General features: G+C 38.4%; 2 protein-coding genes across 4 annotated transcripts in view; both read left to right on the top strand.

The window, feature by feature from the left end:
- Positions 1–3,436, top strand: part of LOC111188787 (zinc finger protein OZF) — a 31,801-nt gene extending 28,365 nt beyond the window's left edge. For both annotated transcript variants that reach the window (XM_022662589.2, XM_049469166.1), the window contains exon 2: positions 1,071–3,436. In XM_022662589.2, coding sequence (XP_022518310.2) covers positions 1,071–2,157 — 1,087 coding nt within the window. In that variant the 3' untranslated portion in view covers positions 2,158–3,436. The remainder of the gene's footprint in view (positions 1–1,070) is intronic.
- A 1,298-nt stretch (positions 3,437–4,734) lies between these two features.
- zp3d.2 (zona pellucida glycoprotein 3d tandem duplicate 2) lies at positions 4,735–14,382 on the top strand. 2 transcript variants are annotated; one of them, XM_022662573.2, is made up of 8 exons: positions 4,735–5,331; positions 7,433–7,548; positions 9,220–9,323; positions 9,426–9,600; positions 10,672–10,783; positions 10,865–10,953; positions 11,032–11,105; positions 14,009–14,382. In XM_022662573.2, the coding sequence occupies exons 1-8, from the start codon at positions 4,750–4,752 to the stop codon at positions 14,182–14,184; spliced, it is 1,428 nt and encodes a 475-aa protein (XP_022518294.2). In that variant the 5' UTR covers positions 4,735–4,749; the 3' UTR covers positions 14,185–14,382. The 2 variants fall into 2 exon arrangements, with proteins under 2 accessions (XP_022518294.2, XP_022518293.2); XM_022662572.2 differs by having other exon boundaries at positions 14,006–14,382.
- Positions 14,383–17,231: the final 2,849 nt, after the last annotated feature.

The following is a 17,231-nucleotide window of genomic DNA, read 5'->3' as shown; positions in this document are numbered from 1 at the left end:
ATAGGAACTGGGTCGCATGCACAGTTGAAATAAAAAAAGATCAAATTTATATTTTTATTTGACATGGCTTGGAATTGACTACTAAAATTCTTGGTCTTGACTTGGTCTGAACTCAACTTAGACTCAGATTGTCATGGTCTTAACTTGGATTTGATATGTCCTGTTCATTGGTGTCTTGATTGGGACTTGACATGTCCTGGTTTTGACCTGGTCTGTATATGTCTTGGTCTGTATATGTCCTGGGTTTAACTTGGATTCTATATCCAAATCAAGAGTCCAAATCAAGAATATCTTGGTCCTGACATGAACTTGACATGGCCTGGTCTTAACTTGGATTCTATATGTCCTGATCATTGGTTCTGATTGGGACTCCACATGTCCTGGTCTTATTTTTAATTTGGTCTCAACATGTCTTGGTCTTGACTCAAATACTAAGTGTCTTGGTCTTGACTGGACTGATCTTGGTTTGTCAAGATTAACTCCACTATTTTGGACCAATTTAATGGTTTAATGGTGAATTCTGACAGCTGTATTTCTTGAATTTCTTGATCTCCTTAAAAGAAGCAAAAAAAAAAAGCTGCCTATGGTCATTGTCGCTAATAATTCACAGTGCAGCAATATGATGGTTAATTCAGTGTACTGTTCAAAATACACCCTGAAACAAAAAAGCACAGAACAAAATTTAGCACTTCACGAATTAGAAGCAGAAACAGCACAAAATGCTATGCAATTTAATATTATAAAGCTAATATAACAAACATGTGATCAGGCATTCAAGTGATGTCTGTTTTACTGGAACAAATGAGTTTCCCCAACAAAAAAAAGCTATTTCAGACATGGCTAAACATTTAATCAATAATAACATTTTCTTTTATGACGTTTTGTGAAACAGCGGTCATATTGCAAGACACCAACCACAGAAAAAATGCTGAGATTTTCATGGATATTTCAATTCTATATAGCAGGCTCCAATCTTGAGTGATTTCAATTTCCCACTCCAACTAGAATCCTCCTGTATTTTTCACTGACCTTATGTTTTTTCTTTTTTTCCTTATGTTTTTTTCGTCCAGAAAGGTATGCTGTCCTGTTCCAAGTCTTCTCCTGCCTCTAATGTCGACTTTCCAACATGTGTGGAATTTAGCTTCACAAAAACACACAATTGGAAGCCTCCACAAGGAGGCGAAGGAGGGCAAGGATATGGCATCCTGTGAAGTCTCCAGTGCTCAGCGAACACCCTCTCCTACACCTTGCAGACAAATGCAGGAAAATACTGACAATTTAACGACTTATCACTGCTCAGAGTGTGGGAAGAGTTTTAATCGAGAGAGTCATTTTGAAAGACACCAGCGCATTCACACTGGAGAGAAACTGTTTCACTGCTTTGACTGTGGGAGGAGTTTTAATTATCTCAGTGCTTTCCAAAGACACCAGAGCATTCACACGGGAGACAAGCCATTTCACTGCTCAGACTGTGGGAAGAGTTTTCATTTCCAGAGTGCTGTTCAGAAACACCAGCGCATTCACACTGGAGAGAAACCGTATCACTGCATAGACTGTGGGAAGAGTTTTAACCAACAGAGTACTCTTCAACAACACCAGCGCATTCACACTGGAGAGAAACCGTATCACTGCATAGACTGTGGGAAGAGTTTTAACCAACAGAGTGCTCTGAAAACACACCATCGCGTTCACACTGGTGAGAAACCGTATCACTGCTCAGAGTGTGGGCGGAGTTTTAGCCACCAGAGTCATCTCAACGCACACCAGCGCATTCACACTGGAGAGAAACCGTATCACTGCTTCGAGTGTGGAAAGAGTTTTAATTATCAAAATGCTCTTCAGCTACACCAGCGCATTCACACTGGAGAGAAACCGTATCAGTGCATAGAGTGCGGGAAGAGTTTTAATCAACAAAGTGCTCTGAAAACACACCTGCGCATTCACACTGGAGAGAAACCATATTATTGCTCAGAGTGTGGAAATAGTTTCAAACAACAGAGTAATCTCCAACGACACCAGCGCATTCACACTGGAGAGAAACCGTATCTCTGCTCAGACTGTGGGAAGAACTTCAAGTATTCATATAGTTTGAAGAAACACAAATGCTCTAAGAGCAGTGAGGGGCTGCAAAACACCAACACGTCTTTCCCGGTGTGAAAGACGGACTCCGACTCCAAAATTGTGGTAACAATTAAAAGAGAACTGGTATTAAAAGTGAAAATCCAGCAAAGTTGGGTGTTTTGTTGAGGAACATGAGAGAGAGAACTGACAAATTGTCCAACATGCTCTTAAGTACATTCTGTGAGCATTGATGCCCTCCATAAGTCATTCTGTTAGTGCCAGTACTATTGGCAGACGGCTTCATGCATGCAGTCAATTACAACAACTAACAAAGGCTCGTATCAGACTGTCATGGTCTTCATTACAAACACTTTGAAAGGCCTATGTCACGTTAATAAGGTTCTACAACCAGTGGGCCCAACATTTTTCTAAATGCACACTCGCTATTCCAACTTGACGATGCTCTGGCATCTCTAAAGTATTCCTTGAAGACACAGATGCTATTCTATATCCAGCTGCATTGCCAGACCTATCACCGATTCAAGCTGCATGGCATGGATTATTGCAGGCCATTCTTAGAACCCTCTACAACTCCTGAGATGCTGAGATGTCTGGCATGTTAAGTTACACATGCATTTCGCTACTTCTGTGTGTGCAGATCAATAGAAGTTGCCCATATCAGTAAATTTCTATTAAACAGGAAAGTTTATAATCAAGAAAAAGTTGTGAAACCATTGCTATATGCAGTGTAGTCAATATAATTCATATTTTTTGATGGTTCTTGCAAAGATTGTTGAAATGTCAGCAGAGACAGTGTGATCTGAAAACAAGGTAATATTGTCAACTAGCTGACCAGCCTGCTGAATTTTTTTAAGCTGGCTTTAATCTCGTTTTTACTGTGTTTTCACACCTTAGATTGATCAGTTCAAAAAACATTTTTTGTGTGTGAAAACAAACCAGAGTTAATAAGCTCTTCCTTCAGAAAAGCACAGCATTGGTCCTGAACGTGGATTAATTTATTTGGGACACTGTGTGAAAACGCTTTTAGAAACTTGGAACAGTCTGGTCAGTGTTTGATTAAGAAAATATTATTGAACCAGGTTTTCCTGGCATAGAGATTTTGTGAAATTAAAAATGTAAAAAATTAATAATTAACCAAGTTATGAGCATGTAAGCAGCAGCAAGTACAGTAGGAATGTATATGTAAGATTATGAATATGTAAATCATATTTTCCTGGTTTGTTTTAACCAATTTGTTTAAAATACTAAACTCTGTATTTATCTGGTGAGTTCTTTGAATAAACTAGAAAAGCAATTTTTGGCACAGCTTTTGACTTTTTGGTGGAGGGCAATAAACATTAAGTTTTTAAAATTATATTATTTTTCTTCTTTTCTACTGTTTTTTTTTTGTTCTCCATGTGCCTTTGTGGAGATCTATCTGCCTTTCTACAGGATTTAACTGCACCCCAAATCTAAACCCAGTTGCAAGTGGATTTTATCGTTAAATTTGAAGGGTGCCAAAAACCATACACGTAGAGCATCAAAGAATCTTCTTGGTGCTAACGCTGTTAAAAAGCTTGTTACCATTTTCTGCTGGTAACTGCCTTTAGATGGTGTAAGCTGGCCTTTGATGGTGAAGGTGGTTGAAATGCTTGACATCCAGGTAAAGACATACTCTACACTGGTGACCTAACTGGTTGACCAGCTACTGACCAGCATGGACCATGTTGAATTGATTTTTGTCAAGCTTGGTCATACTGTTTTTTTATGCCGATCTTGCACCCAACGATTTTCAAGCGATTTCACTGTCACAATTTGCCTTTGTTTTAGATAGAATTAATGCAACAAAGAACACCATTCTTGCAAATTATGTATTTTTTTTAAACTTCCTTGTATCAAAAATAACAATAACTGCACAATAAGACAAAGTGGTGCAAGATAAATCTTTAATGACTTTAATGTGCTGTGTTTAAAATACTCTACATATTAAAATAAGAACCATATAAGGCATATTAACTGTAAAATGTGTTATTTTTCTAATCGTTTGTAAACAGTCATGTAAAATATTCTTGACTTGCGGCTTCCCGTCGCTCTCCTTTAGGTTGTTGACATTGTTCTTCTCAGTATTTGCGTGAGCCGAGTCACAAGACTTACGACACTATTAAACACGGCTTAATTTATCGGAGCGCCCAGACGCGAACCCGACTTGCAGAAAGAATCTAGTTCCAATTTTGCAAATAGTGATCTTGTAAGATGCCCTGTGTTTGTAAAATCTTAGTCTGTGAATAAAAAGTCTGGGGCACTACTGTGGTGTGATTGATTATTTAGAATGTGGAGTTTTGTCTAAATGAATCATGATTTATTTAATATACAGTAGTATAAGCCAATATAAATATACAACACCTCCGCAATTTTGACAGGAAATACACAAAAACCTGTACAAAAAAATATCTAAGAAATTATGTATAACTTTCTATTGATAAGAGAAAGTGTTCGTTTTCGAATAAAGCATTTCAAGCTTTGAGTTTGACTATTTGCTTTCTTGATTAACCCTTTACTAAAAACACCAGCACAAATAAAACATACCACTGCTGAGTTTATCTTAAGGTAGGCGTCCGTTTTTTTTTTTGTTTAATCTGAAAGGTGGAAACCTTAGACGCTTACCTGAAACCGAGCCCTGATCCGCGCATGCGCAACAGTGCCAAACACAAAATTGGCACCAGGTGCGGCAGATTGCCCGCCAGTCTTGCGGTATTGCGGCATACGGCTCGTGCTAGAGATTGCGGTATTGCCGCTGGTGTTGTCATGAGAGTGATCTTCCCCTCCGTGTGGGTCTTACTAGCTGTGTTCTCTCCGCGCGCGTGTCCCGAGATCGGTCCTTCCGACCCGCCCGAGCTGGAGAGCGGAGCGGACGGGGAGTACCGGCTAGGTCCGCCGTTCCTGCAGCTCCCGGTGTTCCTGCACTCCCGCGTTCCCCTGCTGGACATGGCGGAGCTGTCTCCCGCGCGCGCCCCGGGGCTCGACCGGCTCCCCCAGCGCGTGAGGGAGGTTCTGGTCCCGATTCCGGAGCTCTCGCAACGGGGCGGAATCGAGTCCGGGCCGAGCCGCCTGCGCGTGGCCTGCAGCTCTAAACAGATGCGCGTGAAGGTTTCCCGGGAGATGCCTGGCTCCGGGGGCGCGCTGAGATTGGGCACGTGCGCCGCGAGCTGGTCCACTGAGCAACACCTGTACTTTCGGTACGAACTGCACCAGTGCGGAACCAGAACCCAGGTACTGATTGGAATACTGGAATAGTTTTCACAGAGTCTTCATGAGGGAGAATCACCGGGAATAGTTTTCTCATCCCAAATCACCATCTCAGTTCATTAGGTTCAGGTCAGGGGATTGTGTGATGTATAAAATTTAAATAAAGAGAAAAATGGAATGAGAAGAGAAAATATTTGACTGCAGATAATGAGAATAGCGTAATATTTTGATCATGATTTTGACAATCATGATCAAGCAGTAACCAATTTTCACTTCACACATTTTCATATTGTCATGTTTATTCTCATTATTTTTTAATAATGGCATTGTTTTAATAATTTCTCGTTGTTCTTCTTAATCAGTAACACTTTATGCTTAAGTGTACTTTAATTAATAGTGAAATGTATCCTCTAATTATTAATTGATACTAGTTAAGAGATTATTAATCATTGCAGTTTTTAACTATTTTTTTATCCATTGTTTATTGATTCTCCCAGTTCAGTAAAAACTCTAGAAACCTGAGAACTGATCCAGCCAGTAGAGCGGGTCTGATAATTGCTGCTGTTAAAATCATGAATGAGATACAACTCTGTAAAAACATTATGAGACCATTTCAGTTTCTGAATCAGTTTCTCTGATTTTGCTATTTATAGGTTTATGTTTGAGTAAAATGAACGTTTTTGTTTTTTTACATTACATTACATTTGGCAGACGCTTTTGTCCAAAGCGACTTACAATAGTCAAGTACAATGTAAAATAAGTTTTAAAGGTAAAACATATTTGGATAGGGATAAAAGGAGGTCAAAGGGGAGTAATAGGATAGAGGAGTGAAGGAGGGGAAGAAGGAAATGAGGTTAGAAGTAGTTAGTGTGTTAGAGGTATTAAGAGAGTAAGTGCTCTTTGAAGAGCTCTGTCTTCAGGAGTTTTTTAAAGATAGCGAGAGATTCTCCTGATCTGGTAGTGGAAGGTAGTTTGTTCCACCATTGGGGAACTCTGTATAAGAACAGTCTGGATTGCTTTGTGTGAATGTTTGGCAAAGCGAGGCGACGTTCATTGGAGGAGCGCAGCGGCCGGGAGGTAGCGTAAGCCTTCAGGAGCGAGTGCAGGTAGGAAGGAGCCTGTTCTGTCATCACCTTGTAGGCGATTGTAAGAGCTTTGAATTTGATGCGAGCATCAACTGGTAGCCAATGGAGCTCAATGAGCAGCGGGGTGACATGTGCCCGTTTTGGCTGGTTGAAGACCAGACGTGCTGCTGTGTTCTGGATCATCTGGAGTGGTTTTACTACACAGGCCGGGAGGCCAGTTAGCAGGGCATTGCAGTAGTCGAGGCGTGAGATGACGACCGCTTGCACCAGGAGTTGGGTGGCCTGTTGCGTCAAGAACGGTCTAATTTTTCGGATGTTATAGAGCGCAAAGCAGCAGGACCGAGCAACTGAGGCCACATGGTGCGTGAAGGAGAGTTGGTCATCAACCAGAACACCCAGGTTCCTAGCAACCTTTGTCGGTGAGAGAGAGTCGATGCTTATAGAGAAGTTGTGTTGAAAAGATGGTTTTGCTGGTATAACCAGAAGTTCAGTCTTTGAGAGATTTAATTGAAGGTGATGCTCCTTCATCCAGTTTTATTCTATAAACTACAGACAACATTTTTCCCAAACTCCAAATAAAAATATTGTATAGCTATTGTCATCCAGCTTTCAGACCTCAAAATGCAAAGAAAACAAGTTAATATTCATAAAGTTTTAAGAGTTCAGAAATCAATATTTGGTGAAATAACCCTGGTTTTTAATTACAGTTTTTATGCATCTTGGCATGTTCTCCTCCACCAGTCTTACACACTGCTTTTGGATAACTTTATTCCACTCTTGATGCGAAAATTCAAGCAGTTCACTTTGCTTTGATGGCTTCCTCTTGATTATATTCCAGAGGTTTTCAATTTGGTAAAATCAAAGAAACTTATCATTTTTAAGTGCTCTCTTATTGTTAGGACTATATAAGAGGGTATACAGCTAGAGGAAGAGTTCTAAATAAATATAATAATTAATTAGTCAATTACACATTATTATTTTAATAATGAATGTAGATGTTGATCATATTAATGATTAAATCTGTATTTTTTGTAACACAGATTATCAATAACAGGGTGGTGTTCTCCAACACACTCCACTACACCCCTGACGAGACTCAGGGATCTACAGGAAGCTCCTCTGCGTTCTCCATACCCGTTCAATGCCATTTCAACAGGTGAGTTCCTGGGCTCAGGTGATGTAATTGCCCACTGCGGTAATGTAGTGGGATATTGGCACTATAAATATTAGCAAATTCAAATGTAAGCAAAATAAACGAAAAAACATTCAATAATAAAGAAAATTCACTTTTTAAAATTTGAATACAAAAAACTGTTTAAATATTTTAAATAAATCAAACAAAACCATTGCTTTTAAACAAAATTATATACAGGTTTTTGAGTATTTTAGGAATGTTTCAGATCAGAATAAAAATAAATATCATATACATCGTATTCCAAATTATTATGCAAATTTGATATATGTTTTTCTTTTTTCAAGTTAGACTCATGAATGGAATTGTTTCTCGGGGCTCTTTTGACCATTGAAATGATTCTCAGCCCAATTTAGGTAAAACTAATTAAAAAGGCTTTCAAACAATATGGGAAAGAAAATGTACGTCAAATAATGCAATGCCTCGGACAAGGTTTGAAAACATTAGAACTTTTATGAAAACTTGCACAAACATGCAAGCATGAAACATCGGCCTGTGAGGCTGTTTGAACTATAGTGAACAATAAAGAAAAATAAATAATAAAATGCTTCTCTGGTGAGCTTTTGTTTAAATTCCTCCCCTGTCTCTCATGACGCTCGTCGTGACTTTAGTTTCTGCCCGTTCTCATTTTTTCTGCTCGTTCTTGGGCTCTCTCTCTCCTTATAAGGGCATTTTATTCCCGGCCGTGTCCCAATTCACTAGCAGGGGCGGCGATAGTGTATTGGACCGCGACCCTGATGACACAGATTCAATCCCATGTGCGGTGTGTGTTTATTTTTTATACATCAACTGTTCTGCTACTAGTCTGTAGTACTCAGTCCCATTACACTTCATTTTACAAAACAGAATTGGCTTGGTAATGGCTTGGAAAATATCTGGCCCGCGGACAAACTTATTTGCTGACCCCTGATATAGCGTTTCTGATGCAGTACAAAAAGAAGAACCGTGCCTTCTCTAGCAAAACCATGCTATGCTCTGGGCAGAAAAAAAAGAGAAACTCATTGTGTGGCCACCATTCCTCTTCCTCAACCCTGTTGTGAACCTATAGGTTTTTCTCACGTAAAAGATCTATAAGGGAATGGGGATCTATAAGGGAACTCTCCAAAAACTTGCAAGTTTAATAGATGCATGAATTGTGAAGGTGAAATCAATAAAGGGGTCCTATAATAACATCTATGTAACTTGGTCTGTTAAGACATTTCTGAATGAAAACTCTTAATGCAGCCAAATGAAGCAAATTACCACTTTCAGGGCTTTTTACACCCTAGAAAATGTTTTGAAACTGTTGGCAATTGTAATTTGATTTAATTTGATTTAATAAAAAAAAAATATTTTACTTCCAACAGTTGATGACTTGAAAATTTATAACGATTGTCATTTGCATTGACCATTTAGTTAAATCTAAGCAAAGTATCATTTTCGGCAAGTCACTTTTGCACTGAAGATGACAAAGAAAAGCTCGATGCATTTAGGCTATTTTATTTATTTATTGGTGAAGTAAATGACAAATGAAATGGGAATAGGTAAAAAAATGAATTCAGTATTTAGTATTCCACTTTGAGACAGTTGTTTAATTTTATTCTGTTTGGTTTTGTTGTATCACAAGTGATTATTTTAATCTTTGTTTCATGACAGATTTCACTACTCCTACAAAATCGGTTATGTTCCACAAGTCCAAACACAGCGACTCTTCAAACCCATAAAGCCCCAAGGTGGCATCAGACTGACCTCACATGATGGTAAAAACTCCACCTTTAAACCTGTACTAATATAGTTTTTTTCACCAGCATTATCTAAACTACTTAGTGGTTAAACTGGTTAATTGTGCCGCTCTGTTGAAGCTCAGTGGAACAGACTGGACCCCGCTGAAGGATACGTCATCGGGCATCCCATGTACTTTGAAGCTGAAGTTGGCTCTGTTTCAGAGGGCGAAAGGTTATTCGTGCAGTCGTGTCACGTGACCGTCAATAGCTCTCACATCTCCACACCAAGAATCACCATCATCGACAACTACGGGTAAAAAAACTGTTTTATCATTTTCTTCACAGTTTTTACAAGTTATTTCTGAGCATTTCTATTGGTTTGTTGGAATATAATCAAGAGGAAGATGGATGATCACAAACCATCAAACCACCAAACTGAACTGCTTGAATTTTTGCACCAGGAGTAAAGCAGCATAAAGTTATCCAAAAGCAGTGTGTAAGACTGGTGGAGGAGAACATGATGTCAAGATGCATGAAAACTGTGATTAAAACCACAGTTATTTTACCAAATATTGATTTCTGAACTCTTAAAACTTTATGAATATGAACTTGTTTTCTTTGCATTATTTGAGGTCTTTTTTGTTATTTCAGTCGTTTCTCATTTTCTGCAAATAAATGCTCTAAATGAGAATATTTTTATTTGTAATTTGGGAGAAATGTTGTCTGTAGTTTATAGAATAAAACAACAATGTTCATTTTACTCAAACATAAACCTATAAATAGCAAAACCAGAGAAACTGATTCAGAAACTGAAGTGCTCTCTTTATATTTTCCAATAGCTGTATGTCAAAAACCGTAAAAATGCAAATTTTTCACAAGAATGAGATGAGATAAAAATGAGATTTTGCACAAGAAAATGTGCTTAAATTGGTTACTAGGAATTAATAAAAAATACATTTCCGTTACACTACACCTATTTTCAGTTACAGTACACCCATTTCCATACTTGCACTAGTAGCATTTCCATAGTTACACTATGTCCATTTTCATTGTTATACCTGATTTCTTTTATTAATTACGCACATCTGTAAAGTGATTATATATCTATATAATATTCTCTCTTGTAAAGGTCAATTTTCAATAAGATATAGGGGTACAAAACTGTGGAATGAGTTTAACCATTTGGCAAAAAAATGTTCATCTGTGAAACATTATAAACGATGTTTAAAAGATCGATTGATTAATGTTTTGTGATCACTTTTTTTTGGTTATATATTTGGAATGTGATATACTTCTGTTACGTCATTATAATATTTTATAGCCATTTGCAGTATGTGTATGTTATTGTTTTTTTAAAAATACAAAAAAAAAATCTGTATTTCAGATGTATGATTGACAGTAAAAGCACGGTTGGGTCGAGATTCATAAAGAGCAGCAGGAGGAACGCAGTGAGGTTCTCTATAGATGCATTTGTGCTGAAGGGAAAGCAGGCAAAGGTAAATCATTTTTTTTTGAATGTGTAATTCTCTGTGTATTCCTCCTCAGAACTCTTAATCCTCCTGTATTTTCTCAAACAGCATCTGTACATGCACTGTGAACTGTCTGTCAGCAGTGAGAATCCAACAGAAACGTCAAAGTTCTGCAGTTATAACCGGACCACAGACAGGTACGCTGAGTCTGATGTGCATGTTGACGGATTTGATCATCAGTTTAATAACTTTATTATTTCTTATTTAATCCGTAGGTGGGAGGAACTCTACGGTGATGATGCAGTTTGCTCCTGTTGTAACGCCACGTGCCTCCCTGGCGCCCCCCCTGGTGAGGAGCTTAAACTTCATCCCTAAACTTCTTTTATTTTGTTGATGATCTACACTGATGGAATTTCGTTAGCAGACCTTTGATGTACAGTTTAAACACACTTTTTCATTCAGTGTTCTTAATTCAGTTTACAGGGGTTGCAGATTGAAACTGAAACACCTGTCATCATTTTAGTGTGGGATTTTAGGTTTCATGGCTAAATTGGAGCAGCCTGGTGTTTAATCTTCATTAATTGCACATTATTGCACCAGTAAGAGCAGAGTGTGAAGGTTCAATTAGCAGGGTAAGATCACAGTTTTACTCTAAATATTGCAATGCACACAACATTATGGGAGACATACCAGAGTTCAAAAGAGGACAAATTGTTGGTGCACGTCTTGCTGGCGCATCTGTGACCAAGACAGCAAGTCTTTGTGATGCATCAAGAGCCACGGTATCCAGGGTAATGTCAGCATACCACCCAGAAGGACCAACCACATCCAACAGGATTAACTGTGGACGCTGTAAGAGGAAGCTGTCTGAAAGGGATGTTCGGGTGCTAACCCGGATTGTATCCAAAAAAACATAAAACCACGGCTGATCAAATCACGCAGAATTCAATGTGCACCTCAACTCTCCTGTTTCCACCAGAACTGTCCGTCACCACAATCAATTATTGTGCTCTAAAACCAGGTGTTTCAGTTTCATTGTCCAACCCCTGTATTTTGTACATTTATAGATTAATATTAAAGAAGATATTGCAGTTCCTGCAACCTGATTTGTGGCTGGTTATGGTTAATATATTGTTTCTAATGGGTTGCTTGGTGTTTGCTTAGATGTTGCTAGATGGTTGCTAAGGTGTTACTATTGTATCTGTGGTGGTTGCTATGGTGTTGCTAACTGGTTGTGCAAGGCGAAAACACATGTCGCGGCTATGGATGCTAGGTTGCTCTTGCCGTTCGGGGGTGTCCAAACTTTCTAACCGTAGCTGCTTTATCCAATAGGTCCTCCATACACACACTATACTGGAACACAAGGCATTCGGTGTGCACCTTTGTTGGGTCTGTATTCATTCCTATTGGACAAATCTGTACGACAATGTCATATCATACAGCATTTTTTTGGAACGAATACAATACGTTCAATACACCTTGCAAGGTTGGTCTTCGTATCTCAAAAATTGTGATGCACACGGGCGTGCAAATTTGGGCAAATGGGCAAAAAAGTGCACTTTTACGAAGTATTAAAGAAAAAAAGGATGTCTTATTGGAAAGCTGTACGCAAGCCAACCATTCCTGATAAGGATGCATGTTTTAGTGTTGGAACGGAGTCTCGAAAACTAGAAAAAAGAAAGAAAAACACATTGAATAAGAAAAGATGTGTCCAAACTTTTGTCTGGTACACAAGTAGCTTACATTTTACCTGTGCATGATTCTGAATGGAAAACGTAGTTTAGTAGGCTACAATTCCTGTTAGATTATCTTTTTAACAAATTAGCACCCATTCCACCAGTAGAATAATCATAAAAAGAAACAAAGACATTCAATAAGAAGAGGTGTGTCCAAACTTTTGACTGGTACTGATAATAAACTAATAATATAATATACAAATTATATACAGAGTTTCACAATAATGGGAACACGAGGAACATCAGAGTTACTTTGAAGAACTTGGCCTTAATACTGAAAAACCCATCTTCAGCTATTTGATCTTAAGTTCTTCACTGTGTAGAGGGTGTCCTGCTAACTATACTTCCACTGGGTGGCAGTGTCTCTAAAGTAATTTCTTTGTTTGAGGAAAAAAAAGTCTTCAAACAGAGAACTTCTAGAGAGAATACCCACTTAGGAATGGGTTCCTGGTTTGTCAGCCTCTAGAGGGCGCGCCTGATGGAGTCAGAAATAAATGGGTTGAGTTTATGTGAAGCAATTGAGCAAAATCGTACTGTATGAATGTTTGCTATTTTTTTATTTTAAAAATTGTACGCTTTTCCTCAACACAGAACAATATAAACAATAAAATAAAAAGTTCAGTACGACAGAAATAATTTAAAAGATTTTAAACTCTGGTTGGTGAGCTGATGCTGGAGTTACAGCCAATCAGCTCACAGTAGCAGTAATGCTAGCTAACCTGTTGTCAAGGACCTAAATGTAATATAATTAGCGGAACATTTTATTCTGTTTTCTAAACTTTTATATATCCTGGACACGTAATAACTTTGAATTTGTAGCATTAGCGATTAGCTCCCTTTAACCCCATTCTGTCAGCTCCCTTTCTGAAATAACAGAGAAACAGAAAGTGAAAGGCTCTGAAATTTGAATATAATTGACAATTGCTTCATTTCAGTAATTCAGTTTAAAAAGTTATATTGAAGTATTACACAGTGATCTATTTTAAGTGTGTGCTTCTTTTATTGTTGATTTTTTTATTTTTATTCTCCCAAATCCAAATAAAAATAGTCATTTGGAGCATTAATTTACAGAAAATGAGAAATGGCTGAAATAACAAAAAAGATGTAGAGCTTTCAGACCTCAAATAATGCAAAGAAAACAAGTTCATATTCATAAAGTTTTAAGAGTTCAGAAATCAATATTTGTCACAGTTTTCATGCATCTTGGCATCATGTTCTCCTCCACCAGTCTTACACACTGCTTTTGGATAACTTTATGCTGCTTTACTCCTGGTGTAAAAATGCAAGCAGTTCAGTTTGGTGGTTTGATGGCTTGTTTTGGAGTTTTTAGAACTTGTGTTTTGAACTCTGAAATAAACCAAAAAAGAGATCCAAACATTTTTAGATTGAACAAAATTCAGATGCTTAAATTTTCATATTAAAAGAACATTAGATCTGTACTTTTTGAGATTAAAAACAAACCCAATGTCCACTTTAGGATTATTCCTCTTATCTAATCCCTGCTTTTTCCCAGCAGCCGCCGGAGGAGACACCAGCGGGCCGAGGTTGATGGTGGTGGATGAATACATCAGAGGCAGAGAAAGTGTGGAAATCTTAGTAGACCCCAATAAAGCAGAGCCTCCACCAACAGCACCGAGGACGAAGGGGGAGGAGCCTCGCCGGATGTTTGAGAAGGTGTTCGGACTGGACTGATTAATTCAATTAAACAAAATAGGACTTCTGACTCAGGTTATCTTCATTTAATGATGCAGGATGACTTAATGCCAATCAAATGGCGATAAAATTCTAAAATTCAGAAAAACTGCTGATTCTGTTTTGTATCAATGTACCAAACCAAGCTGTTCACTGTGACTTAAAGCAAAATTCGATTAAAATCAGATTTATACAGCCCTCCCTTTACTCCAGGCGTAGTCGCTTATTCAGAATATATTTGGTGTAGTGGAAATTCAGGAAACACTTCCTATGAACCCTGTATTCATAATGTATTATAAATGCATTCATAACTCATAAGTACTTACAGTGACATTCATAACACATTGTAAACTACAGGTGTAAGGGTTTTTAAAGAAAGGGCTTATAATGCCTTATAATATCTGTTCATAAGAACATTGTATAATGTATTGTTGTAATGCACTATAACACAGATTTGGTATATTTTGGTATAATGCAGCTATGATTTCTCAAATTAAGCATATGAAAACTCACTTCACTTAAAGTCAGTAATGACTGCATGTAAGGTTTTATAATGTGTCACGCACTTTTCTAAAAGCTTAATATGAGAAATCGTCGCTGCATATTATAATGCATAATACCAAAATATACCAAATCTGTGTTATAGTGCATTACAACACTGCATTGTGCAACGTTCTTATGAACAGACATTATAAGGCATTGTAACCCCTTTCTTTATAAACCCTTACATTTGTAGTTTATAATGTGTTATGAATGTCACTGTAAGTACTTATGAGTTATTATACAGGCTTATTACAGTCATTATAAGGTATTATGCATATAATGCACTATGAATGCATTCATAAGGCACTATGAATACAGGGTTCATAAGAAGTGTTACCGAAATTCATTGTCAACCGATTAGGTTTCTTTAAAGCATAAATTATTATTCTATAATTATGTACATTTTTTTTATTTAAACATGCATGCTATAGGTGATGAGCCATAGTTTGTGTTTTAGAAAACATTTTACAACATCAATGTTTCATTGCAACGCAATACTACTTTTCCCCCAATGCTGATATCAATGTTCAAATGTACCCAATCATATCAGACTAATCCCAATTCAGACCTATACTATCCATAGTGGTCCATTCCAATCCATTCCTACTCATCCATACTCTTATCCACCCATACCTATAACACTTCATATCATACTCATCCCCATCCATCCCCACCCCAACCCTACTAATCGATACTCCTATCCACCCATATTCATACTCATCCCAAACCCTACTCATCCATACTCTTATCCACCCATATCTGTTCTTATCATACCCATCCCCACCCCAACCCTACTAATCGATAATGCTATCCACCCATATCCATTCTCATTCCCAACCAAACCCTACTCATCCCTACTCTTATCCACCCATATCCATAACCCTTCATATCATACTCATCCCCATGCATCCTAACCCCAACCCTACTCATCCCTTCTTTTATCTACCCATATCCATTACTCTAATCCACCCATATCCATATCTGTTCTTATCATACTCATCCCCATACATCCCCAACCAACATCCCCAACCAAACCCTACTCATCATCTTATCCACCCCAATCTTATACTCATCCCAAACCCTACTCATCCATGTCCATATTCAACCATATCCATACCTGTTCATATCATACTCATCCCCACCCCAACCCCACTAATCGATAATCCTTTCCACCCATATCCATTCTCATCCCCAACCAAACCCTACTCATCCCTTCTCTTATCTACCCATATCCATACTTATCCCAAACCCTACTCATTCATATTCATATCCACCCATATCCATTCTCATCCCCAACCAAACCCTACTCATCCCTACTCTTATCCACCCATATCCATACTCATCCCAAATCCAACTCATTCATATTCATATCCACCCATATCCATCCCCACCCCAACCCCACTAATCGATAATCCTTTCCACCCATATCCATTCTCATCCCCAACCAAACCCAACTAATCGATAATCCTATCCACCCATATCCATACTCATCCACAACCAAACCCTACTCATCCCTACTCTTATCTACACATATCCACATTCATCCCAAACCCTACTCATCCATATTCATATCCACCCATATCCATACCTGTTAATATCATACTCATCCCCATCCATCCCCACCCCAACCCTACTAATTGATAATCCTATCCACCCATATCCATTCTCATCCCCAACCAAACCCTACTCATCCCTACTCTTATCTACGCATATCCATACTCATCCCAAACCCTACTCATTCATATTTATATCCACCCATATCCATCCCCACCCCAACCCCACTAATCGATAATCCTATCCACCCATATCCATACTAATCCCCATCCAAAACCTACTCATCCCTACTCTTATCCACCCATATCCATACTCATCCCCAACCCTACTCATCCATATTCATATCCACCTATATCCATACTCATCCCCACCCCAACTCAACTAATCGATAATCCTATCCACCCATATCCATACCTGTTCCTATCATAATCATCCCCATCCAAACCCGACTTCTCCATCCTATTATCCACCCGTATTCATAAAAGTTCATATCCTACTCATTCCAATTCACTCCCACCCCAACTCTACTCATCCCTAATATTATACACCCATATCAATACCTCTTCACATCTATACGCATCCCCATCCATCCCCAACCAAAACCCTACTCATCCATATTCATATCCGCCCATATCAATACCTGTTCATATCATACTCTTCCCCATCCATCCCCACCACAACTCTACTATTCCATACTATTATCTGACCATATCCATACTCATCCCCATCCATCCCCACCCAAACCCTACTCCCCCATATCCATACTCATCCTCATCCACCCCTACTAATCCTTACTATTATCCACCCATATCTATATACAGTTCATTTCATATCATATACTCATCCCCATCAATCCCCACCCAAACTCTACTCATCCCTACTCCTCTCCACCCTCATCCATCACAGTATTTCACAGTATTTGAGGACAGACAGACATTAAGATTAAGAGG

Source organism: Astyanax mexicanus, chromosome 1 (assembly GCF_023375975.1).
Source record: "Astyanax mexicanus isolate ESR-SI-001 chromosome 1, AstMex3_surface, whole genome shotgun sequence".
Taxonomy (NCBI): Eukaryota; Metazoa; Chordata; class Actinopteri; order Characiformes; family Acestrorhamphidae; genus Astyanax; species Astyanax mexicanus.
Note: the sequence above shows the minus strand (reverse complement) of the source record. Positions and strands in the feature narration are given on the sequence as shown.

Bases quoted from the DNA above. Each gene is read 5' to 3' on its own strand.
- zp3d.2 (XM_022662572.2), top strand. From the start codon at position 4,750: ATGCGCAACAGTGCCAAACACAAAATTGGCACCAGGTGCGGCAGATTG. The intron at 9,324-9,425 runs GTAAAAACTCCA...GCTCTGTTGAAG, and splicing joins CAGACTGACCTCACATGATG to CTCAGTGGAACAGACTGGAC. The intron at 10,784-10,864 runs GTAAATCATTTT...TTTCTCAAACAG, and splicing joins TGAAGGGAAAGCAGGCAAAG to CATCTGTACATGCACTGTGA.